Here is a 25546-nt window from a genome sequence, read left to right on the forward strand (position 1 = left end):
TGAGGGTATCTTATAGCATACAGAATCAGTGAGATTAATTTCTCCTTTACTGACAGTTAAGATTAAAACCAGCAGGTATTCTGTGTAGCACCAGTCAAAGTGGTGACCTAGATGGAGACAGCCTCCACCTGGAGGAGTTGAAATAAATACTAAGGAATGAAAAGTAAGAAGATGTGATTGGCTTTGTTTGTGATTGCTTCCTTGAAAATCAAGTAACCCTGGCAGTACTGCCCCATTCATGTGTGAGGCAAACCAACCATACGAAAAGTGGATGAAGAAAAACCATTCCATGTACTTTCTGTCCAAAGTGATAAAATATGAATGGATAAAAAGGATCGGGGGTTTTGCTTAATGAGGAATTCCAGTGTATATCCAAAAGGGGTTTTGGCTCAGTAGCCTGAATTTCACAATTTCACTATGGGCATTTAGTCAGCCAGGTTTCTAATTCAGATCTGTTGTGTTCCAGGGAACGTTTTCATCTCTGAAAGTGAGAGTTTCAAGACTTAAAAAGTCAAAATGCTGTTGCACACCGTAATTGATTTGTGTGTGTGTAAATTAGCTTAAGGTATTAATATAAAAAGTAGGTAGCTGCATCTAATGATTTTTTTGGAGTAATCTGAACCATCTGCCTCTAGATATTAAGGAGTTCACTCTTTAATCCAGATTATGGCTGACAAACTGGTTTTGGCATTCACGTTTCACTAGCATTGTGCCCTTGAAGAGCTGATGGGGCTGTAGAAACTCTCTTGCTTATAGTTGCTGGTTTTGAGAACGTGTTCGGTTTGGTTTGGGTTTGTTTTAGTTGGTTGCTTATAGCTTCTTTTTCCTTGAAGATGGCTTTTCTAATGAAAAGTATGCTGAGCAACCAGGTAAAGAATTTGGGACTTGGAGGTGGAGGGGAAGAAAGCAAAGAAGAAAGCACTCCTTCTGATCCAGCAGCAGCTGCAGGAATGACCAGAGAGGAGTATGAGGAATATCAAAAGCAAATGGTTGAGGAGAAGTGAGTACCTGTTCCCTTGTTATCAGTGTGGGGCTGATTGTTGGTAACTTTGTGCAGATAAAAATAACCCAAGAAAAAGCCAAACATTCAGCGCTCTTCCCTTTTCTTAAAGCAGATGAACCTTTGCTAAAGAGACTTTCCAAAATAAAAGCTCACCAACTGGAAATGATAAAATACTATGCATGCCATCTGTCCGCCCGTGTCCCCTGTCCCCCCCCCCAGCTCTCTCCTACGCTTTCCTCCTATCTCCACACCTTGATAGGCTGGATTCCTTCCTAGTTGATGTTACTTTACCTGTCATTTATCCATAGGTACAAGCTGCTATGCAGGAGTTAACTGTAAGATATGTATGATTTGTTCACCTAGAACTCAGTGTGGATACACTTTCAATACTCAGTCTTACTTGTCCGCATCTGTTATGGCAGACGTGGAACAAGCAGTCAGCACTACTTTAAATGGCTGATATTTGTCTAGATAAAAGCTTTGAGATGATTTTTTTTTTTTTGTAGTTGCATTTTTCAGTTTGGTTTTTCTTTTACAAACTACAAAATCAGAACTTTTCAACTGATGAATCTCAATCTTTTCACTGTAACTACAATTTTTACCGCTTGCTGTGTTTAAATATCAAACCAGAAGTAAAATAGAGGACTTGACGGGTAGGAGTTCAAATCATACATAATTATAAATAAAACGCTTGACTTTTAAATCTCAAATGCATCTGTTCCTGTAATGGTCAATTACATAATGGTTGTGTAAATCCTTCGTGTAAGATGATTATAGGTGAAAGGTTAATGACTGACGGCATTGAGGTATCCAGGTCTGTATTTAGCAGCAGCCCTTTCAGTCATAAACCCCTGAATAGTACCATTTGCTTTGGAATAGAATACAGAATGTTTTGCTGTGCCTTTTGTCAAGGGATATTTAAAAGGGAAAGAGCCGCCTGGCAGCAGGAAGATGCTTGATTGAAACTGAGAATCAAAACAGTGTTCCCGAGATAGGGAAAATGCTTGGAAAAAGGATTACTTTTGTAAGGCTTTCAAGTGTGGCATGTGTGTTACACACTGACCTGTACTGAGGAATCGGTGCAGTACTTCGGAAAGCACAGTTTGGAACTATGGTAGGAACATATGAAGTACTTTCAAAGAGGACAAAATCTGTGCACACAAAAGCACAGATTGCTGTGTCTCATGAAAAGGTCCTGTGCAGAAACAAATGGGCGGCTGGTGCTGGCAGTCTCCAGCACTGTCCCATAGAATTTGCTTCCAGCATCACAGGAGTTTAAGCACGAGGTGACCACCAGTTTGTGCTGTACATCACAGGCTGTCACACAATACTCTTACACCCACTTCCTGTTCCTACAATGCTTCATGTTGCAGGGAGTGATTAGATCCTCTACAACAAAAAGGCTTAAGATTAGGCCAGGCATTGTGGGAGATTGGCTGAGTGAGTTTTGCCAGGTCCTCCCATGACACCAGGACAAGTGAAAAGCTCCAGTCTACCTGAGCACAAAACCCCCTCCTGCCCCTCAGCCTCAAAGGACACCTGAAGGGATGTGCAGTAATACTGCACACACACTGCCCTGTGGGACATATCCCAGTACTGATTATGGCTGCTGATGGCTCCTCTGGAGGAGGGGGCAACAGAAGAGGCAGGTTGAGAAATAGAGGGAAAATATGCCAGAGAGGCTCAAAACAATCTTCCTATCAATGAGTGGCTGAAAGAAGTTTAAGATGGTGTCCAGTTATTGTTCTGAAACAATAAATGGATGCAGAAAAGACCAGGAAAAGTCATAGATGACAGAGGCCATCCCAGGCTATTAAAAACAATGATGGAGAGACAACTTCCAGCTCCAGTACACTACACCACTGAACTTTGGAAGCTGGGCAGTTTTGATTCTTAGCCTCTTAAATACTTTGTTTCCATTACTGTCTCCTGTGGAAATGGGACTCTAGGATAGATAAACTTTTGGTCTGACCTAGAAAGACTGTTCTGCTATTGTGTGTGTGATGGTATACTGAGAATGTCCCATTGGTAGAACAGGAGTATTGGCAGGCAGCTATGTCTCTGTAAGTGCCCCAGTGGAATAAGCAAGGAATAAGCATAGCTTCCCTGTTCTGCTTTTCGGAGTTGTTCATTGTTACAGTGAGCAGTAACAGCTAGTACAGATAGAAATTCCAGACGAGCAGTTTATCCTTCCCAATTGGTTTATCTTTTCTGCTTCACAGAACTCAAGGGAACTGTTTTGAGAACAAGCAGGAGGGTGGGAATTCTGGCCCCTTAGCATCACTTTATTGATATCAATAATTACTCCTTCTGTGCCTTTGGACAAGATCCATAACTTTGGAAATAACTCCTCCGTGTAGCTTTATGCAGCCAAGGAACTGGTTCATTGTAAAAGACTATTTTATTGGCATCTTGAAACATTTTTTCTGACTTCCAGGATGGAAAGAGATGCAGCATTTGCACAGAAAAAAGCAGAGCGAGCCTGTCTGCGGGTTCACCTGAGAGAAAAGTACAGACTCCCAAAGGTAAGCCTGTAGTTCCTGACCTCACCTAGTTCAGTGGCCAGCTTTGGAAACAAACTGCCAACACAGTTCTGGAAATGACAAACTGCCTTCACTAGTGGGATCCCCACTGCAGTTCAGTACAGAAATGGAGGAGGCCAGAGCCATGGTTTTCCCTGGTGATTGCTTCTTTTAGACCTGTTTTTCTCTGCTCAGTAGGTAAATCTAACAGAAAGGGACCACAGAGGCCTACATCGATGAAATGAATGAACCAGAAGGCACTAAAGTTTCCTGGAAAGCAAGGAACTGCAGGTTGGAGGGTTGTCTTTGTTAGAATCCATGCTGTCTTAAGCAGAGTTATACATCTTTCTCAGAGATCTATGTAGTTCCAGAGGTTGTGTTCAGACCCTTCTGAGAGGGGAGCAGGATCTTTGTTTCATGGACTTTCCAAATTATTCTAGTATGTACATAACAGTTATTGATTTCGTGTTCTGATCTCTTATGTTTCTTAGGTTTAGCCCCATATGCTGTGTTACACTGCACTATTTGCACCATGACACAGGTTCTGCAGTTGCTGTTGTTGACTTCATAGATTTACTGGGAAAGGGGGAAAGTTTAAGAGGTGCTTCCTTCCACTCTGACACAGATAGGTAGACCATGTATTCCCATAGCCTGGGATACCACAGAGAGCCTTCCCTCTTCTAAAACCTGGGTTGCATCCATCCCTGAGCTTCAGTCTGTGTGCAGGCAGTGAAAAAAGCTTATTTCTGCTAAGTCTTTGGAGGCTCAGGGCTGCATAGGCTCCTTACTCATAGATTGTTAAAGGGTCATGTGAGTTCTCCCAGGAATAACTAATCTGAGAATGGTGGTGGTTTATATGCCACTGAACTGCTTTTAGCCTGGTCACTCACAGAATCACAGAATATTAGGAATTGGAAGGGACCTCAAAAGATCATCTAGTCCAATCCCCCTGCCAGAGCAGGAATACCTAGATGAGGTTACACAGGAAGGTGTCCAGGCAGGTTTTGAATGTCTCCAGAGAAGGAGACTCCACAACCCCCCTGGGCAGCCTGTTCCAGTGTTCCGTCACCCTCACTGAGAAGAAGTTTCTTCTCAAGTTTAAGTGGAACCTCTTGTGTTCCAGTTTGTACCCATTACCCCTTGTCCTATCATTGTTTGCCACTGAGAAGAGCCTGGCTCCATCCTCGTGACACTCACCCTTTATATATTTATAAACATGAATGAGGTCACCCCTCAGTCTCCTCTTTTCCAAACTAAAGAGACCCAGCTCCCTCAGCCTTTCCTCATAAGGGAGATGCTCCACTCCCTTAATCATCTTAGTTGCCCTGCGTTGGACTCTCTCCAGCAGGTCCCTGTCCTTCTTGAACTGAGGGGCCCAGAACTGGACACAATATTCCAGATGCGGTCTCACCAGGGCAGAGTAGAGGGGAAGGAGGACCTCTCTTGACCTACTAACCACCCCCCTTCTAATACACCCCAGGATGCCATTGGCCTTCCTGGCCACAAGGCCACAGTGCTGGCTCATGGTCATCCTGCTGTCCACCAGGACCCCCAGGTCCCTCTCCCCTACACTGCTCTCTAACAGGTCGTTCCCCAACCTGTACTGGAACCTGGGGTTGTTCCTACCCAGATGTAACACTCTACACTTCCCCTTGTTATATTTCATCCCATTTTTCACAGCCCAACTCTCCAGCCTGTCCAGGTCCCTCTGGATGGCAGCACAGCCTTCTGGCGTGTCAGCCACTCCTCCCAGCTTAGTGTCATCAGCAAACTTGCTGACAGTACACTCAATTCCCTCATCTAAATCATTGATGAATATATTAAATAATACTGGTCCCAGTACTGACCCTTGAGGCACTCCACTAGATACAGGCCTCCAACTGGACTCCGCCCCATTGACCACAACTCTCTGGCTTCTGTCCTTCAGCCAGTTCGCAGTCCCCCTCACCACCCAACCATCCAGTCCACACTTCCTCAGTTTAGCTGTGAGGATGCTGTGGGAGACTGTGTCAAGTGCTTTGCTGAAGTCAAGGTAGACCACATCCACTGCTCTGCCATAATCCAACCACAGAATCACAGAATCACAGAATCCCAAGGGTTGGAAGGGACCTCAAAAGATCATCTATTCCAACCCCCTGCAAGAGCAGGGTAACCTAGAGTACATCACACAGGAACTTGTCCAGCCGGGCCTTGAATATCTCCAACCACCTTGTTATGTCTTCATAAAAAGCTATGAGGTTGGTCAAGCATGACTTCCCCTTGGTAAAGCCATGTTGACTGCACCTCATAACCCTCTTATCCTTGATATGCCTTGAGATGGCACCAAGGATAAGGTGTTCCATCACTTTCCCAGGGATGGAGGTGAGGCTGACCGGTCTATAGTTACCCGGGTCCTCCTTCTTGCCCTTTTTGAAGACTGGAGTGACATTTGCTTTCCTCCAGTCCTCAGGCACCTCTCCCGTTTCCCAAGACTTGGTAAAGATGATGGAGAGTGGTCCAGCAATGACTTCAGCCAGCTCTCTCAGTACCCGGGGGTGCATCCCATCTGGACCCATGGATTTATGGATGTCCAGATTGCTCAATTGCTCCCTAACCCAGTCCTCATCAACTAAGGCAAACTCCTCCAATTTCCCGACTTCCTCTGGGGCCTCAGGGGTACAGGGCTCCTCAGGACTGCCTCCAGCAGAGTAGACAGAGACAAAGAAGGCATTCAGCAACTCTGCCATCTCCGTATCTTCTGTCACCAGGGCACCCATCCCGTTCACCAGTGGGCCTACCTTGCCTCTGGTGTTAGTTTTATCAGCCATGTATTTGAAAAAGCTCTTTCTGCTGTCCTTGACCCCTCTCACCAGGTTTAATTCTAAGGAGGCCTTAGGTTTCCTAGCTGCCTTCCTACATCCTCTGGCAACAGTCTTATATTCTTCCCAAGTGGCCAGCCCCTCCTTCCATGAGCTGTAAACTCTCCTCTTCCATTTGAGCTTACCCAGCTGTTCCTTGTCTAACCACGCAGGTCTCCTGGCTCCCTTCCTTGACTTCCTATGTGTCGGGATGCTCTGATCTTGAGCTTGGTAGAAGCAGTCCTTGAATGCTAGCCAACTATCTTGAGCCCCTTTACCTTTGAGCAGCCTTGCCCATGGATTTTCCCCCAGCAATTGTTTGAAAAGGCCAAAGTTTGCCCTGCTGAAGTCCAAGGCTGCAATTCTGCTTGCTATTCTGTTCCTGTTGCACGAGATCCTAAACTCCACCATTTCTTGTCGCCACAACCGAGGCAGCCCTCAACCTTTACTGCTTCAGATAGACCCTCCTTTTTAGTGAGGATGAGATCCAGCTGTGCTCCTCTCCTAGTCGGTTCCTCCACCATTTGCATCAGAAAGTTATCATCAATGCACTGGAGGAACCTCCTGGACTGTGGCTGGCAGGCTGAGTAGTCTTTCCAGCAAACATCAGGGAAGTTAAAATCCCCCACGACGACCAGGGCCTGTGACTGTGAGGCCGCTCTCAGCTGCCTGTAGGCCTCAACTTCCTCACCCTGATCTGGTGGCCTGTAACAGACACCCACAACAGTATCGCCCCTGCCAGCCTGCCCCTTAATTCTCACCCACAGACTCTCAACCTGCTCCTCATCTGTGCCAGGACAGTAGTCAGGACATTGTAGTTGCTCTCTGACGTAAAGAGCAACTCCGCCACCTCGCCTGACTGGCCTGTCCTTCATTGCTTCTTCACTCCTTCATTGCTTATAAAACATTTCTAAAGAGATTTCTTTTTCCAGCTTCATTAAGATGTCTTTATCTTACAGTTATGTCAACTATGACTTTAGGGACTTGCTGAAAATTTATTAGTTGAGCAAATGCGTTATTTATCAAATAAAAGCTGATACCTGGAGTCCTCCAGTTGCTGTTCCCTTTGCAGGCAGGACTCCGATGGTCTGATCTGTGCAGCCTGGGTTTTTCCAGAAAGGAGGGACCCCGTAGTCAAGCAGTTAGAAACTGATAAAGTCACCTGTGCTCAGAGAGTGATCAGATGCTGTCAATATGAATTACAAATTAGGTCTTTTTTGCAGTGTGTTTGATGCTGTTTCTAACCCTGAGCCGCCAAAGGCCCTCTAGTGCCAGTTCATCAAATTGCACCACTCCTCCTCATTTGCTGAAACCCTCGAGGCCAGTTACAATTTGCATGAGAAGTGACTCAACCTTGGGACTCAGATAAAGTTGTACCACCTGGATTCAACCATTCGGGCAGGCCTTATAATCCGGGATGAAAAATGTCTTTTCTCTAACTTTGCAAACGTGGCTTTTTGCAACCAAACCCTTGCGAGCTGACTGCAAGAAGCGCTGTTTTAAAAAGGATGCCAGAATGATTTGAAACTGGTACGGGGAGGGGGAGGAAGTGAAGAAAATGCTGAGGGCTCTCCATAGTCAGTTAAGCTGCCTCTGCTCACCCTCTGCACACATCAGTGTTGAACAAAGCTTTCCTAAGCAAATTTGAAGTGACCACACTTCTCTGCAACAACTCATTTCAGATCAACATGCTCTGCCAGGACATTTGACTTTAAAATTAGCTGAAGGCACAGTTTGTCGTCTTAAAAAATGAAGGGACACCTTCCACTGGAGCAGCTTGCTCCAAGCCCCTGTGTCCAACCTGGCCTTGAACACTGCCAGGGATGGGGCAGCCACAGCTTCTCTGGGCACCCTGTGCCAGCGCCTCAGCACCCTCACAGGGAAGAACCTAAGCCTAAGAACTCATCTCAATCTCCCCTCTTACATCTTAAAGCCATCCCCCCTTGTCCTGTCCCTAAGTGCCCTTCACACATAGGGGTAGAAGGAGCAAGGGCAGATTATATGCTAACGCTTGTCTGTATTCATCAGTTGCACTATACCATTTATTCTAGGCCATGGGTGCTCAGCATAGTGACAAGAAAGAGGAAAGTGTATCCTGAGGGTGAGTTTAATTACAGAAAGATTAATTATGAAAAAAAAAGTACCAGATTTGAAGTGGTTGATTGGATTGCAGGCCTAAACCTCTAAACACCAGCATTTTCATTAGCAGCTGAGTAGTAAAATATCATTAGGCTTTGTTTTCCTTTAGGAGGCGTGTGCTGAGCCAGCTCCTGAACAGCAGAGTTTCAAAGGCTTCAGGACAACTTGGTGCCTAGCTCTCAACTCCAAGTCGGGGGAGCTTGGGAGTCTCTGATTTTGAAAGTCTCCCATCTGTAGTGCTCCCTTCAGTTCTGAGGTGGGGTTTAGGTCTCTGCAATCTCCCTTGGTGACCTCCAACGAGCACACTGCCACCTCACTGCACCCAAGAACATGCTGTGGTGGTCTGCCCCATCTCCACAGGATCTTGACTTTGGTATACACAGTGCACTTTGGGGGCCAGATTGCAGGAACAACAATAGAAGGCTTGCCTCCGAGGTAGGACAGGAGCTCTCAGCCAGCAAAGAAGATATTAAGCATCTACTCAGCTTTGCTGATGTGCAGTGGTTGCAAGTAAATTTTGCAGGATATGCTTTTTGGCATTTGTGTCTACCTCTATAGCACTTCTTGAGTGAAGGTCTGCTTTCTTTTCATCAGCCCTTGTGAAAACATATGTTATACGAGGAAGAAAATGGAATTATGATGTGCATGCTGTACGTCCCTGATAAATATTCAACTCTGATACATTCTGGCAGCAAAATGCTCTCAGATGTGTGATAATGCATTAATTTCATATTGAAAAATGAAAGTCATTTCAGGTAGCTTAGTAGGGGATAGAAACCCTGAATATTACCAGTATCAATCACTAGCACACATTGTAAATGAAAGCATGAAATTCAAGACTAAGCAGGGCCCCTTTTTCAGTGCAAAAGCTAACGCTCTGTGGTCTCTGGGTCAGATTTATAAGAGAAAGCAGTCCCTTAATGAACCTAATCCTATTAACAGAATTGTCAACTTAGGTTTGTCATCAGAAAGATGTTTTTAGCCATGAGATGTTTGATCTGTGGACAACTTTTTCATCTCCAGAGTATTCAATACTTCACCTCTATGCAAAACACTTAAAAAAAATAAATGCATAGATAAGTATTATAATTTAAAAAAAACCCCACATCAAACTCTCTTAAACATTTTTGTTTCCTGAACTGAGATCCAGTAATCAATTACCTTCTGCAAGGTCTAAACACAGGGATGTGAGTTGATGATGCCTGGAAAGGAACCTCTGACCACAGGCCTGTTCAAGGACCTCATCTGCAGTATGGCAGCCTCATGGCATGCATATTGACCACGGGCCCCACCACCCCTTTCACATCACTGGTCTGCATATGTATCCACCACATCACCTCAGCTGCCACTGCTCCCTGTCAGAGTATTGCCACATCAGTGCTGGTGTTCTGCCCAAGTGCTGGGGCTTGTGTTGTGATGTATGAATTTCTAGCACCTCAGGAAGGGACTGTGTCATCTGCTCCATGCAGGTGGATCCCTTCCCTAGTCAAAGCACTTGTGTGGGCACTGCTCTGTGAGATTCTGTTACTGAACAGCAGGATGTTTCTCATTCACGGATATTTAGAGAGAAAGAGTATTCGGATGCAATCAGGTGTCTTTTCAATAACAAGTGCTGCTGTAGACATTAAAAAGGAAAGTTCTCGCCGTGAAAGGGGCATGTAGTCGTGTAATCTCTTGGTCTATTGTGTTATGATGGGAATATTGTCAAGGCTTGATTTAATGAATAGCACCATTCCAGAATTAAAGAGTTTTTTCCTCGTATGCAGCCCTTGCATAAGCTCTAGCTGTGCTGCGGGGGATGCACATTGACCAGGCAGAAACAGAAACTTGGCTCAGGGGAAGCTCTTCATGGAGCATACAGGCTTTAGATAAGCATCTGAAAACAAGCATTTGCTAAGCTTGAAGAAGAGCAGGAGCTGTTGGCATATAATGGGCTGGTAAGTGGGGTAACTGGAGGACTTAGACAACAAAAGAGAGGATGGAGGTTGGGTGTGAGCCTGAGAAAGCAAAAGGAGGTGGGAGAAGGAACTGGATAAGCAATTAGAAGGGCTGAGCTGCAGTAAGTGCTGAATTCTTTTGCTGATCTAAATGGTTTTTAGACCAGAGTGAAACAGCTGTGGATCCGCTGTGGAAAAATGGAATCACTGTGAGTGTCAGGAGCGGTGGGAACAGGATTGCTCCTGCTCCTACATAGGAAGATGCCTATGAGGCCCTGACAGCTGGGGTGTTGAGCAGCTTCCGCACACCTTCCTGTGCTCCAAACTGTGATCCCTGTGTAGGGAGGCACAAAAGAGTGTTTGGGAGTGAGAGACAAGGCTGCTGGTTGCAACCTGTGGCTCCTTGTACCTACCTGTGAGGTACCTGCAGCCCCTGGATGGCACGGTCAGCATGGGGCTGCTGCACGACTTACCAAAAATCCCACATGCAGGTCAAGGCAGGATGAACTCTGATTTTGTATGTAACTGGCACATTATGGGTGATGAATCACAGGATGAGGTCTGGATTCACCTACCCAAAGGATCTTTGCACATAGGCATAGGTAAATCTTACGACAGGGTAAGTTAGACATAAAGGAAGCGGTTCATCACACAGTGATGCTGAAAACCATTTGGCTCTCCTGTGGATTAGTCTGTGAACTTTAATCTCTTCTGTTTACAATCAGCCTTCATATAGACAGGTTTAGACTGTATTTAGATTATAGACTGTGTTTTCTGTTTACACTTGTGTATCATGTATGCATAAAGAAGTCTGTGTTATATTGCACCTCTAACTAGATGGATCTGAGTGACTACTCCAGATGCATAATCAGGGCTGAAGAATATTAGCAGTCACTAGGGCTCTATTACCTATGCTGTTGAATTGTCAGAATAGCATCTGACCCAGTTTTGGCCTGGGCACTCTCCCAGGCACTTCCCAGGGCTGGTCTTGGAGTTAGGACAGGCATTCCCAATGGGCAGTTAGAGGGGACCACCCTGTTTGGTAGGGCAAGAGAGCTCAATAGCATTGCAGTGGGTTGTCCCAGGCCAGCTGGCCCTGGGGCAAGAGACCAGTGCCAGGCATATTTAATTTACTAGAATAGATGTTGCTTCTGTGTTCTCAGACATCCTAAAAGCGTGGCTGAACACTTGCAGAGACCTGGAGACTATGAGGATTGGAGTCATCAGGAGGGAGGCCAGCCAGTCCAGTGCAGGTTTGGCAGGGTCCAGAATGGCTTTCTTTATGGGTTTGTTAGAGCCCACAGCCCCAGCTGGCTTGTCCATGGGCTCTGCCTATTTTGGGTGCCCTCTGTAGTCCAAGCTGAGTGTGTTCTGATGCAGGGTAGTGCCTCTATCACTGTCCAGCCCTCTCTGGCCTTCAGCAAGTCACAGTCCCCACATATGCCCAGCTGGGACAGTCGTGATCTGCACACCCTGCTCACACTCTGATGGCAAGCTGCTGTCTGAAGCTAACAGGCACAGTGCCTTTATAGCACCACATTGCTGGACCTGACTTTCAGAAGTGAGAGCTTGGAGCTTGCAGACTCACTGTGTATTTGCACTTGCAGCATTAGCCTGACTTTGAGAACATCCTGTGGGAAAATACTCTGTTCTCTCCGTGTGAGAAAACACACTTGAACTTACTTCCACCAGACTTAAAAACCAAACCAAAACACAACAGGTAAAATCAGAAACTTTATCCTACATTTCCATTTCAAATCCAAGTAACAGGACGAGTTCTGGCAAATTCTAGAAGAAAGAGAAGAGGCCATACACATCTTAGGTACTGCTTTGCTTGTGGTTGAGCAGCCCTATCCTGTTGAAGCTCATACTCGGTCTGTTTAAGGACAGACTGAATGCAAAGTGGGTAGAGGCAGGTGATTTGGGCAGAATTGTACTGCTTTAGGTTGTACTAGATTTTACTTAGAATTGTGCTACTTTAGACTGCATCTGAATATGCTGTTGTTTGGTCAGAGACCACTTTGAACCACAAACTGGGCTGTGCATCACATTTCAGGCTTCTGGAGGGCAGGGGGCTTTGGGGCAAGAACATGCCAAACAACCATTCATGTTGCCAAAGTGGCCTTTGTGTGCACTGTATAAAGAACACTTTCGCCAATTGGGATATTGTTTCTAGCTCCCACAGATCTGCTAGCAGCAAGCCTCACACAAAGGAGCCAAGAGACATTCCTACTCGTTTTAGCCGCATAGCAGTAACTATCATGATACACTCCTCCATATTTTCCTAACAAATATGAGGAGAAATGAGGTTAATAAGTACAGCTATTGCAAATACGAAGCTGTGTAAATACACGTCACAGTAAATAGTGGCTATGCAGTCAAGCATCCCAGTCTGCCTGTCTTGCTAGGGCCCGAACTGCACAGACATTGCTCATATACATCCTCCCATTCATTCTTGCATTCATTCATTCATGCAAACCCAAGACCTCGCTCACTCTCAAAACCACCTCCTGCTGATAGCATTGCTGCTTATTCATATCAGGCCTTTGCTGCTGTCATGCTTCATTTTGGAGATGTAATGAGGCATTAATGCTTATCTTTGATGTGTGAACTGTGTCAAAATATCCTGTTCTTCTAAGCTCTAGATCCAGCAGAATCCACCATAAAATGTGAACAAAATCACTATTGTTTAAGAACTGACACAGCCCCACTGATGGAGCGTTTCAGTGGGCAGGCAGGAAGCGAGTGTGTGTAGCACTTGCTGCAGCTCAGCCCTTCTAATTGCTTATCCAATTCCTTCTGTCTCCTTTTGCTTTCTCAGACTCACACCCAACCTTCATCCTCTCTTTTGTTGTCTAAGTCCTCCTGTTACCCCACTTACCAGCACAGTATGTGCCAGCAGCCCCTGCTCTTCTTTACAGCTCAGGGATGCCAACCAAAGGCCTAGATACAGTTTAGATGCAGTCTGGGGAAGATGGAGACCTTTGTTTCCAGTAATTCTTTCCTAAGTTTAATGCATCTTTCTTCAGGAAAGCATCAGTTTAGTGCTGATACCTAAAAAGCACATACCAACAAATGAATAGGGAAACGATAGCCACACAGTTCTTCTAAAGCTCCTGCTTCATGGACTGAATCACACAACAGATGAGAGTCTATTGTGGCACATCTTTGGTGGATGCAAATAACTTGTGGCTTTCCTGCAGTATCAGCACGTTACCACAGTTAGCACGTATGGCAAAGCCTTCAAAAATGACAAGTGACACTGAGGGCTTTGTTTTGGAAACTACTGACACCTGTGAACAACTACTGAAACCCTTTAGAGAGAGAGAACTGAGAAATCTTACCACTTTTATGGGGGCTCCTGAGCCCCTGAGTTCACAACTTTGACTGAAAGATCTGTGCCTATGGTTTTGTTCTCCTTAAAACAAAGAAAACCCCCAAACAACTGACCAGAAGAGCCTCAGTGGTAGATCCTGGGGCAGCAGAAAGGCTCTCATGCGCTGTTCTTGTTTTCTGTTTTTTGTACCAGAGCGAATTGGATGAGAATCAAATACAGATGGCTGGAGATGACGTGGGCTTGCCAGAAGACCTTCAGAAGATGGTGGCAGAAGATCAAGTGGAGGAAGAGGACAAGGACTCTATCCTAGGACAGCTGCAGAACATCCAGAATATGGACATGGATGCGATCAAAGAAAAAGCACAGGCCACCTTCACTGAAATCAAACAGGCAGCAGAGCAGAAATGTTCTGTGATGTAGAAGAGACACCAAGGTCCAGGGGTTATGACTTCAGCCTTGTCTCAGAGGGGCTGGGCTGCAGAGTGAGGGCAGGCTGAGGAATGCACTTAGCTCTATAGCATTAAATGTAAATATAGAAAAGAGAGAGAGAGACTTAAAACCCCAAAGGGGGGGGGAGGATGACGACATGCTGTGACTGCTCAGCGTGAAGTTAGAACTGAGCCTCGCTTTTTAACAGAGCATTTTTCCCCATAGAAAAAAATAGCTTCAAGAAAGCTGACAGTGGGGAAAAAATGTGCCTTCTTCCATGTTTTCAAGGTGATCAGTATGCTATTAAATGTGTATTGAGAAAAAATGTGCTTCTGGTGCATAACATACAGGCAGCCACTCATTTTATAGTGCTTTCAGCAAGAAATCTGTCTCTTTCTAATAAAACCATGGACATTTCAAACATTTTTACACAAACCCAGTATTCCAATGCGGGCATTTCTGCAGAAACTTCTTTAAAACATAGTTTTGACCAAGTCTGTTCTCAATACAGCAAAAGGCAAAAGTGAAGCGTTTAACTCTACAGCTTGGGACAAAAATGGCACTGTATGAGTGGGGACTTGCAGGGAACCAAGACCTGGTAGCTATCCACGAAGCGTGGTCAGGCAGTAACACAGACTTCTCCAGGCTGCTTTAATGTCTCTTGGCTTCAAACACCAAGAGACAGCAGATGCCCACAGCTTGGCTGCTCTGTGCCAGATTCTGGGGCTTGGGTACCAGCAAATCACTTGTAGAGGCTACAGTGAAAACAAGCTCACAGGAGAACAGGCGGTCTGCGCTGTGTGCTTGCACGGCTGTAGTCACTGTGCATGACAACCCACCCCAGAGGTGTACAGCCCATGCACATGGATGCTGTACACAACGCCACTCCTGAGCCTAGTAAATGAAGGACTTCGTATGCTCTCCCAAGAGCTAGCCTGTGAATGAAGTTTGCAAATGATCACAGGTAGCACCTTCCTATAGGTTTGTAAGTCTCTTTCTCTCTTGCTCCACCCAATCAAGTAAAAGTGTTCATTTTAAATGAATTAATGCACTAAGTATGGTTTGGTTTGTCTCCTTTCTTTCTCTCTTTTCCTGCCTCCTTTTTCTTTCTGTCCTTTTACCCTTTCCTTTTCCTCTCTTCTGAAGATGTTGGTCCTGTCTTCCATGGGACAGCTTTTTGTAGGGGGGTTCTTGGGTGCAAGGGATCATCTTGGAAAAGCTCTTTCAGCAATCACTGTTCAAATATAAGCTGCATAGACTTGTTTGAAAACTTGTTATCAAGTATTTTCCCCAGTGCAGTCCTATGACATGTGCCTTTTCTTCTTGCTCACTTCTTTCTTACTTAAGAAACCCAGAAGGTGCCAAGTTTTCCTTCCTCACTTTTTCCAGAGGATGCCCCGGTCCATTTAGAGAGGAATGCCAGTGGCTCTCACATTGCAACAGGTCATTTCTTCAGTGGAGAAGTCCTATGTTCAGCATGTTCATCAAGCATCAGGGGTAGCAAATGCTAACTCAGTTTCAAACACTGCCTAAACCCATGGCTTCTGATGCTCTTTCTGTCTCTTGGGGTCCTGCTCTCACGTGTCATCAGACAATTTAATTGTCTATGTGGAAAGAGAAGTGGGCTCTTTCAGGAGGTCTTTACAGAAAGTAGGTAAAATAGTCACCAGCTCAGTTCAACCAGCCTTTGGTTTGTGAGGATCTGTATAAGGATTTTCCCTCTCTGTATAAATCTGGCAGGTGTCTCCATGCTGTTCTGGTGCTTCACAGACTGAATTATCTCACTCACAAAAAACAAGCCTGAGGCTTTCGATCGTTATATTAAAATGTGCCTGGGACACCCTGGAAATCTTCCTGGAAGCACCTGGAGGTTTGAAGGAGCCAATTACATTTGTCAGCACATTTGGGACCGCCATGTTCGCAGTTTCAGAGGTCAGAGAAGAAAGTACAACCAAAATCACCCAACAAGCGATTAATGAGGTTCCAAGAGCCTGCCGGGGCTGGCAGAAGTGAGTGGAGCTGGGGGGCAGCTGCAGAACAGGGCCCTCCCCATGCATAGTGAGGGCTGCTCCCAGCCCTGGCTGCACTGACCTGCTGCTGGGAGGGGAAGGGCAAATGCATGTGTACATATGTGCATGCACCTATGTGCACGCACGCAGGTGTACATGTCCGCATGTGTGTCTCTGTGTGTGTGCTGCATGGAAAAGGAGCAGATTAAAGTGTTAGGTCACATGGGAGCTACTGCTGGACGGACCCTACCTGGGATTTGAGTTCTTATAGTTAATAGGATCGCTGGAGCTCAAGGCCGTCATCCCATCAGGATAAATGTCTCTAGTGCCCACTTTTAAGCAATCCGAATTCAATTAGGCTAATTGGAAAACAAGTAAAGAAGGATTGCATTAATATAGCCTTACAGCATGAACTGCACTCCCTCTCTCCAGAGGGATGGCTGAGTGTGGTCAGCCCAGCCCAGCTGCTCCCCAACCAGCAAGGGCTGCCCTGCTCCCTGAGCAGCCACGGCCCACCCTGTACCCACAGCCAGGATGTGGGGCAGCACAGCCCATAGAGGCTCAGGCTCTGTGCTGCACCCCCCATGAGAGTCCAGCCTGCCACAGAGCACCTTGGAAGTGGTGGAGGAAACACAACCAGCTCCCCCAGAGCAGGCACAAATCACACCAGAGAGCAAGCAGGAGGCGACTGTCAAGGTGGGAGTGCTGCAGTGCCGGGAGGACGCAGCAGCTTTTTCACACCCTGTGCTTTGAGAAGGTTCTTACTCTGCACACTGAGGAGCTTCTGGGGAGAAAAAAGGCAAAGCCAGTTCTTTCAGTTGTTAACAATCTGTTGGTGACACAGGGTATGCAAAGTGCAGCGAGTGCAGGTTCCCTAGCACGACATATGTCCCAAGTGACTCTGGCAGCAGAGGGTTTAGCTGACAGCCCACACATTAGACCCAAAGGGGGACATTCAGTTACCTTTCCTTGCCTTCCTAACATCTCTGTCAGTCTATGATTACCAGAGGAACTGTTAGACTTCCTCCCCCCAGAGCAGTGCAGTGCCACCACACTGTGCCTGAAGCAAAGCAAGAGGGAAAGGATGGAGCTGGAGCTGGAGGGGCCGGGGCTGCTCCCCGGGGGAAAGGGGGCGGGGGTCCGGAGTTTTACAGGCTGTGATGAAGGGAGTTCCTTCCTCACTCAACAGCTCCACTGCCTTCACGAAGGATGCTCCAGTGACAAATGCAGTTCCATACAGTGAATACAACTGTAATAAGGAGGACCCCTCTCTCTTAGGGAGGAAGGTCTCTCCTGTACCGTGTGAGACGCGTGCCCTGCTTTGCGGGTGGAAGGTTTTTTGCTCTACTTTTGCATTATAGCCAAAACCAATGTGTCTTGTGCCTGTATTTGACAATTTTGACAGGTGACCTAAAAGCAGCATCTGTACCAGGACCAGGTGCCCTTTATGGGACTGACTGTCAGAGCAGAGCTCCTCCGCCTCACCTCGCTATCTTCTTTTGACACAACAAGTAAAACCCATTCCCAAGTTTGCCCAGGGCTTCTGGAGGGCCAGGCACGTTTTGTGCTGGTTGCAGTGCCATGAAACCCCAGCACCAAATTAGCAGAAATTAGGAACATTGCACAGTTCATTCATCTTCACTAATAGAGTTCTTGGGAAACACACATGTAGATTAAAGGAACACAATGGCCCCTCGCTGATTGCTTTGAGTACCCTCCAATGCCCCTACAATGGTATTGACTTGCTTTTCATATTGTGCACAAAAGCCACACTAACCTTTTCTTGTCTCTTCTGTTGGCCTCTTCCCTCTTTGCCAATGGATGGCTGAGTTCTTTCGGCCCCAACCCCCCAGAGCAGTGAGTGAGGCAAAGCTCACCTGGAGCCAGGAAAAGCTGAGCACTTCCACAAGGAATTAACCTTGGAACACCAGAGCATAAACCTCCGAAAGGTGGGCACCAGCAGAGGCAAGCACTGACAACACTTGGTTTGAAGTGATTCCTCTGGGAAGAAACTACACAGAATGCATCCTGCTGGGGCAGGGAAAGTGCAGATTTGTTGAGAGAGGTCACACCTTTTATTAGACCAGCTGATACCTCTGGAGCCAGCAGCGGCCATTCACATACACTCTCCTCAGGCTTGAAACAGAAGAATCTTCAGAGCTGAGTGCAGGCTGAAAACCACTCCGGATGTTACTGTGTTCGTCACTTCACTTGGTGCCTCAGAGGAATTCGCAAATGCTACCATGAAAAAGTGATAAACTGAAGAGAAAAGCGGGATAAATACTGCTCCAGGAAGGAGGACGTTGGAGGCAGGAGACATGAGGCCATTGCCTGGTTAAGTACTATGGCAAGTCCAAGTCCTCTATCAGGCCAAGCACAAAGGGAGGGTTGGGACTTGGCTCTCTGCCTTACCTCCAAAAGCATTCTGTGGTCTCCCATGAAGCCATGCCCTGCCCTCCAGCCTCCCACCCTACTCCTGTCCCGGAGGACAAGACACAGAGCCAGCTCTTCCCACAGGGTCTGTCCCATACCAGTATCTTGGAAAGTGTCCTCAGAAAGCCAGCGCTTTCCCCACACCTGTGAAGGCTGAGCCCACCTCCTTCTGCAGAATCCATCCCTCCCCCCCAAAAAAGCCAGCACGCACTTTCACAAGGTCTTGAAGGCAGCCTGGTGCAGGGCAGAGAGCCCAGCAGGGAACCAGAGCATCAGCTTTTACCCTCAGTGCGTTTTACCCTCGCATTTGACACAGGATAGTGCCACGGCATCCTCCTGCATGTCATCTCTTGAGAGGCTGCCTATGAAACCGATGCACTTAGAAAATGCCAGGGATGGATCTAGGCTGGAGCTAAGTGAGAGAAATTCCGAGCGGCTCCCAGAGCCCGCAGAGCAGCGCACGGCTGAGTCCCAGCGAGAGCTGGCCCCGGCCTCCCGCCCCTCCCCAACCCCTCCGTGGACCAGGAGCCGCTTTCCCGGGACCGTCCGCAGCTCTCCTGACAAGCGGCTCCCGCCCCATCCCCGTCGGTTCCCCGGGGCCCGGCAGTCGCCGGTCCCACGACGGTTTCCGACGGCAGCACGGCCCCTGCGCTCCGGCTGCGGGTCTCGGCGGGGAGGCCGGCCGGGAGCAGTCCCCGGCAGCAGCCGTGGGCTGGGCCCGCCCCGCCTCGAGGGCCCTGGATGGCATCGCCCGGCGCCGTCTGGGGCTGGGACCAGGGTCGGCGGGGCGGGGCGGGGGGGCCGCGGGCCCTGCCGGCGGGGCGCGGGGATGCCCTGCCTCCGTGCCGAGTGGCGCGGGGGCCTCGCCTTCCCCTTCACCCACCGCCCCCCGGCACTCCTCCCCCGCCCCAAGGAGGCCACAGCCCGCCCGGCGGCGCCGTGCCAGAGCTGCCCGCGCCGCCCCGGGGCCGGGCGGGAGCGCAGCGCCGTGCTGGGGCCCCGGGCCGGCAGCCCCATGCACCCGCCCGGCGCCCCGCTCGCCATGGCCGAGGGCGCCTTCTCGCTGTCCGCGCAGGCGGCGCGGAGCCCCGGGGGAAACCCGTCGAGGCTGCACAGCATCGAGGCCATCCTCGGGTTCACCAAGGAGGACGGGATGCTGGGCCCCTTCCCGCCCGACGGCAGCGCCGGCAGCGCCAAGGAGACGGACCGGCGCGCTGCCCGGCACTGCCTCCCCAAGATGACCGGGGAGCCGCCGCCGGCCGAGCCCCAGGCCCGCGCCGAGCGCTTGCAAGGTGAGCGCGGCGGGCGGGAGGCGCCGGGGGGCGGGCGGGCCAAGGGGCTCGCCCTCGGGCGGTCCCGGCGGGAAGGTCGCCCTCCCGGTGACACGCCGGTCTTCCCCCGCCAGAGCCGTACTGCCCCGGGAGCGCCAGCCCCGAGCTGCCCGCCGGCAGCGGCGGCGAGGGGAAGCCGTCGGACGAGGAGCAGCCCAAGAAGAAGCACCGGCGGAACCGCACCACCTTCACCACGTACCAGCTCCACGAGCTGGAGCGCGCCTTCGAGAAGTCCCACTACCCCGACGTGTACAGCCGCGAGGAGCTCGCCATGAAGGTGAACCTGCCCGAGGTCCGCGTCCAGGTAACGCCCGCACTGGCAGCCCCCGGCCCCGGGAACCCCCCACGGCCTAGCCCGGCACGGCAGCGCGTTCCTGGAGCCGGCAGCCTCCGGCCCGGCGTGGAGCCGCACTCCTGGCGGCCGGAGCAGCACCGGCCCGCGAGCCCAGCCCGGCACCGCACCGCTGGCACCGACCGGTGCGTGCGGAGCGGCCCCACGGGGCTGCAGCGCGGGGCCGTTCTCCATTCGGCAGCCGCGGCCGCTGCCCTTTGGCTGGCGTGACCCGGCCAGGGCCAGCCGAAACGGTTGTGACCCAGGGCGGCGGCAGCTAAGCCGGGCGGGCAGGGCGGGATGGCGGCCAGGCAGGCACAATCGGGCAGGCAGGGGAGGCAGGACGGGCCGGCCGTGCCGCCGGCTCACGCTGCTCTGCTCCTCCCGTGACGGGGCTCCCCGCCGAGCCCGCGGGGGCAGCGCGGCTGAGCAACCCCTGCCCCGCCGGCTGCCGCTCCGTGGGTTCCACTCGCTCTATTTCGTGGGCACCGCTGCACCGGGGGCAGAGCCTCTGCCCTCCGCGGAGGCAGCCGGTCCACCCGGTGTCATCCCGGCTAACGCGGCTCTGCCCACAGGTGTGGTTTCAGAACAGACGGGCCAAGTGGAGGCGGCAGGAGAAGCTGGAAGTGACCTCCATGAAGCTGCAGGACTCGCCCATCCTCTCCTTCAACCGCTCACCACAGGCAACACCCATGGGTCCTCTCAGCAGCAACCTGCCCCTGGAGACGTGGCTCAGCCCACCCGTGCCCAGCAGCACAGCCCTGCAGAGCCTGCCCGGCTTCGTGTCCTCACCGCAGAGCCTGCCCGGCACCTACACCCCACCGCCCTTCCTGAACTCTCCAGCAGTGACCCACACGCTGCAGCCGCTGGGGGCTATGGGGCCACCGCCGCCATACCAGTGTGGAGCCACCTTTGTGGACAAGTTCCCCTTGGACGAGGCAGACCCCCGCAACACCAGCATTGCCGCCCTGCGGCTGAAGGCCAAGGAGCACATCCAGTCCATCGGCAAACCCTGGCAGACAATCTGAACTTCCTCTTTGGCCCCCCAGAGAAACCCGCAGGGAAGGCTGCTCCTGGGACGCCCAAGGGACATCCTCGCCCTGCTCTTGCTCTGTGGACAGCCAGGTGAAAGAGGGCTGTCCCTTGCACCAGCCTTTCCCCCACACCTTGACTCGCTTTGTATTTTGTGGTCCTTTTACTTCCCTTTTCCACGTGCCCTGCAGAGTTAGGGGCCTGATCATAGCTTAGAAAAGAAAACAATCTTTGCTCTCCCTCCTTGGCTGGACGCTTTAGTTGCAATAAAAGCTGCAGTAGGGTGAGGAGCTGTGTAAGGTGGCTGGAAACCGAGGCCTTCCTTTCCTGGGGAGGGCCTTCTGCATTTGCACCTTCACATGGCACATCCTGCGTGAGGGCTGTGTGTGGTGCTGTACACCCAAACAGGCCGCTTGGACCAGGTCTGCACTGCCAGGGACCGCAGAGGGCTGGGACAGGCCTGGCTGGGGGAGACGGGCAGTAGCTGCCGGGCACTGGGAGCATGGAGCTGTCAGCAGGGCCCACGGGGTGCATCCTGCCCAGTGCAGCCCCCGGGGGCCAGAACGGTCCTGAGCTGAGCTTGCTCCCCTGCGCGCCTGATGCCCATCGCCAGGCTGCTGAAACTAAAACTGTGGCATCTTTCTTTTCCATTATCTCTGTTACTGCCTGTAATGGGGCTGAGAAGCTGTAATGAAACACCCCTTCTCCTCTGCTGGGCACAGGGTGCTCTACACACTCTGGAGGTTGTGGCAATTAACGTTTCTCATTAGGGAAGAGAGAAGGATGCACAAGTGCCCTCATTGTGTCCTGGGGATGATTCAATGCAGACTGGGAGACCTCTCCTTTCACCATTTCCCACTCGTTGTGGCCAGACAAAGGCTGGCGTCTAATTATATTTTCACAATCTGTTCGTATCTTTTAAGAGTCCTGTCAGAAACAAGTATGTCAGCTTTGTTCAGCTTCACTTCAGAGAGCTTTTTAACCTTAGACAGCAGTTTCTAAACATCCCTTCACAGCCTTCTCCTCAGCAGCCCCCACCTATTGTCTGCAGAGCTTCTTTTACAGATAATAATAGGAATCCCTCTATTTTGAAACTCCTTTTTCTCTCTCCTCAGCGTCCCTGCAGACCCAACCTGCCTCTGGAGCAGAGCTCACGCTGTGCCGGGGCTTCCCTTCCCTGAGCTGTTCTGCTCTGGGCGGTGCAGGGAGCCCCAGCAAGTGCTCCCCACTGAGCTGAGGGGGGGATGTAGCTCTGCTTGGGCCAGTGCCACTGTATGTACAGCCATGGTGGTGCCCAGCCTTCCCAGCACACTGCTCTTTGCTTCCCTGGCAAAGAAGGTGCCCTGCTGTTGGGGAAAGAAGGTGCTGTTGCTCTCAGAACCAGGGAGATACTTTGCTAACTCTGTGAGGAGGCCTCAGTAAACTCAGGGGGAAACAGGAGAAGAACAAAAACTGTTTCTTTGGGTTCAAGTCTCACTCCAGCGGCCCTTTCGCAGGTGAGCTTTGTTGGCATCGCCAAGGGTGCTACAAAGGAAGGATGTCTCTTGGTGTGCTTGAGAAGTGCCCGCACAGCCCAGGCTGCGTCAGTAGCGACGCACACTAACGAATGATGGCGCAGGCTCCGCGCACTCTTCCTCCTCCTCGCCATGGGAACAATCCCTCTTGTCATTACTCGGCTGTGGTCCAGCTGTGGCTCTGATGCCCAAAACCCTCCTGTGTGTGAGCACGTTCAACTGGCGCCCGATTCCTGCCTGTGCTTATTGCTCTTGATGAGCAAATAACCCCCGAGATGTCAGTGATGTTCTTCCCATTCTGACAGCCCTGCCCTCCCTCCCTGCTGCCTCCGGTTCTTCTGAGCCTGTAAAGATGTTGGAAACCCCCCCCCTCCATCTTTCTGATCAGTGCTGTCCTCAGCACTGGTGCTTGGTTGAGGTGCCTGGGGACTAACACTAGAGAAAAGCATGACAGGATAGCAGAAAACGAAACAGCTCCTCACTTCCATTAAAGTCCTGTGAGTAAGAAGTGAAAGACAATCTCAAGCTGTGGCTATTTTTCTGTTACTGACATATTAAGCAGGTCTTTTGTTATACATTGCACATGTGAACCTTGTAATGCATAAACTGTACAGTCAGGTCCTTCCAGGAAAGCTATGAGTTTATTGCTAAAAATAAAGAGTTTGACAGCTAAGCAGAAGTGGGCACAGGCAGGTAAATATTGCCCGAACAGCGACAGGGACAGAGGCGTGCAGAAAATCCTGGCTCCCTTGTGCCCTGCCTGGTTGTCTGGTTGTGCTCCTACACTTCCCTCAAACTGTCCCATTCCATTTTAAAAGCTCATTTGTTCATTTTGTTGTAAATATCTTCTCCTTAATTGGGTGCTGAGTCTAATAATCCTGCCTCCGGTTGTTAACTGTACAATAGCAGTCAGAGTTAATGACCCATTAGTGATTAATTCCTTAAACAGCATCTAATTGCTCACTGTAAAACCTTTTCTTAAAAGTGGATTAAATCATCTAGATCCTTAACCACTTCTTTACTCCAACTTTGCTAAGGCTATTAGCATGGCCTGTTCCGAGTGATCTATTTCTTTTTTTGCTTAAACTGTATTAGCAAGGAAGTATTTTTAGTGTCTGTATTTGTATTCTTTGCAACAGAATTCAAATTCTTTGAATCAGGAATAATAGCACGGATAAAAGAAATAGTGGAAATGCTAAGAAATGTACTCCTTTGCAAGGAGGCAGTTGCAGACAGTGAACGTTGTTCCCTTTTGGGAGAGGTGAACTTGTAGGACAGGATTTGTCAGTGGTCACAGCGACTCACGGCAGTGCGTAGGGTTTGGCGAGTGAAGCTGTAAATACTTGTGAGAGTTTTCCCAAGAGTAGCTTTTTCCGTTGGGAACAGTATGGATGGGCACACATTCCTTTATGTTATACATGAAATTGTCCAATTTGCATCTGCTGCAAAGCTCTGGAAAAGCAGAATCTCACCATCTCTGTAGCTGTAGCAATGTCTCCACTGGCAAATGAGGTTAATCCCGGGTGAGTTCTTGTTAAGATGTGAAATGCAGAGAGGCAGACAGACCCCTGTTCATGAGAAGTCTTTCCATTAGGCCTGGCTGCCTTTGCCCAGCTCAGAAATCCCAGGCTCAACACACACAAGTGGAAAGCTTTGCTCAGGTCAGTGCTATGAGCATATGACTATGTACATATTGTTCATATATGTAGTATATACTACATATATAATATATATATATAGTTCATATATAGTGATATGTTCATAGTCACATATGACTATGAACAGAAGACTGTTACCATGAGCAGCTTTGAAGATCTCTGAATAAAATAGTTATCAGGAAAATGCCATCATGAAACTCTGTCTCGAGGGCACCATTTCTCAGCAGAAAGTGTATTCTGATCTCTCTGCCTTCCCACTGCTGTTCAAAATCCGGTCAGAACTCAGGCAGACTTGCAAAGACACCTGACCTATTTAAGCCAAGGAGAGGTCTGGCATGGAGTCCAGCTCAGTTGCTTTCCAGCAGCGCAAGGCTGGCTCTACCCAGGGCCAACCCTCCATCCCTGCTGGATGGGCTCCGGAGACCCTTCCAGTTTATTTGGTGCTGTCTGCGGGACGGGGGAGCCCCGTTTTACGTGCAGAGGAACTGAGGCAGAGGTTGTCCTGGCAAAGCACTTGGGTGGCAAAGGACTTGGGTAGAGCTTCCCAGACTGGCCCTGCACTGAGCCGGGATCCGTCTGCCCGATGGCACAACCGGGGCGGCACGTGAGTTCCCTCCTTTGCCGTGTATCCTTCCCCCGGGACGGGCCCGGCACCGATAGTGGCGCGAGGGCGCCGCCTCCTGGACACGAAAGGAACTTCACCTCAGGCGGCCGCGGCGCCGGCTGCGGGGTGGTTTGGGGGGGCATTGTCCGGGAGCAGCGGGGCCGGGACCATTTGCATGAGCTGTGCGCAAAAACCCGCATTTGTCTCATTTCACCCCTTCACTTCCGACCGACCGGGGGGGAAAGGGGCTGTGGACGCCACCGTGTGAACCCTGTGCTCGAGCAGGGTCACCCAGCACCGGTTACCCAGAACCGTGTCCAGGTGGCTTGTGAATAGCTCCAAAGAGAGAGACTCCACCGTCACCCTCACAGTGACAAAGTGTTTCCTGATGTTCAGAGGTGCCCACTGCCCCTGGTCCTGTCACTGATAC

At 49.7% G+C, this 25546-nt stretch overlaps 2 protein-coding genes across 2 annotated transcripts; both read left to right on the forward strand.

Annotated features, from left to right (window-relative positions):
* Nucleotides 1–833: 833 nt before the first annotated feature.
* Nucleotides 834–14417, forward strand: CPLX4 (complexin 4; the record flags this gene model as incomplete). Its single annotated transcript, XM_080636947.1, has 3 exons — nucleotides 834–1000; nucleotides 3441–3528; nucleotides 13968–14417. The coding sequence occupies 3 exons, from the start codon at nucleotides 834–836 to the stop codon at nucleotides 14193–14195; spliced, it is 483 nt and encodes a 160-aa protein (XP_080493073.1). The 3' UTR covers nucleotides 14196–14417.
* Nucleotides 14418–19503: 5086 nt separating this feature from the next.
* RAX (retina and anterior neural fold homeobox) lies at nucleotides 19504–21336 on the forward strand (the record flags this gene model as incomplete). Its single annotated transcript, XM_080637634.1, has 3 exons — nucleotides 19504–19938; nucleotides 20052–20281; nucleotides 20884–21336. The coding sequence occupies exons 1-3, from the start codon at nucleotides 19662–19664 to the stop codon at nucleotides 21334–21336; spliced, it is 960 nt and encodes a 319-aa protein (XP_080493760.1). The 5' UTR covers nucleotides 19504–19661.
* Nucleotides 21337–25546: the final 4210 nt, after the last annotated feature.

The sequence above is a fragment of the Psittacula echo genome (assembly GCF_963264785.1).
Source record: "Psittacula echo genome assembly, chromosome: Z".
NCBI classification, from domain to species: Eukaryota; Metazoa; Chordata; class Aves; order Psittaciformes; family Psittacidae; genus Psittacula; species Psittacula echo.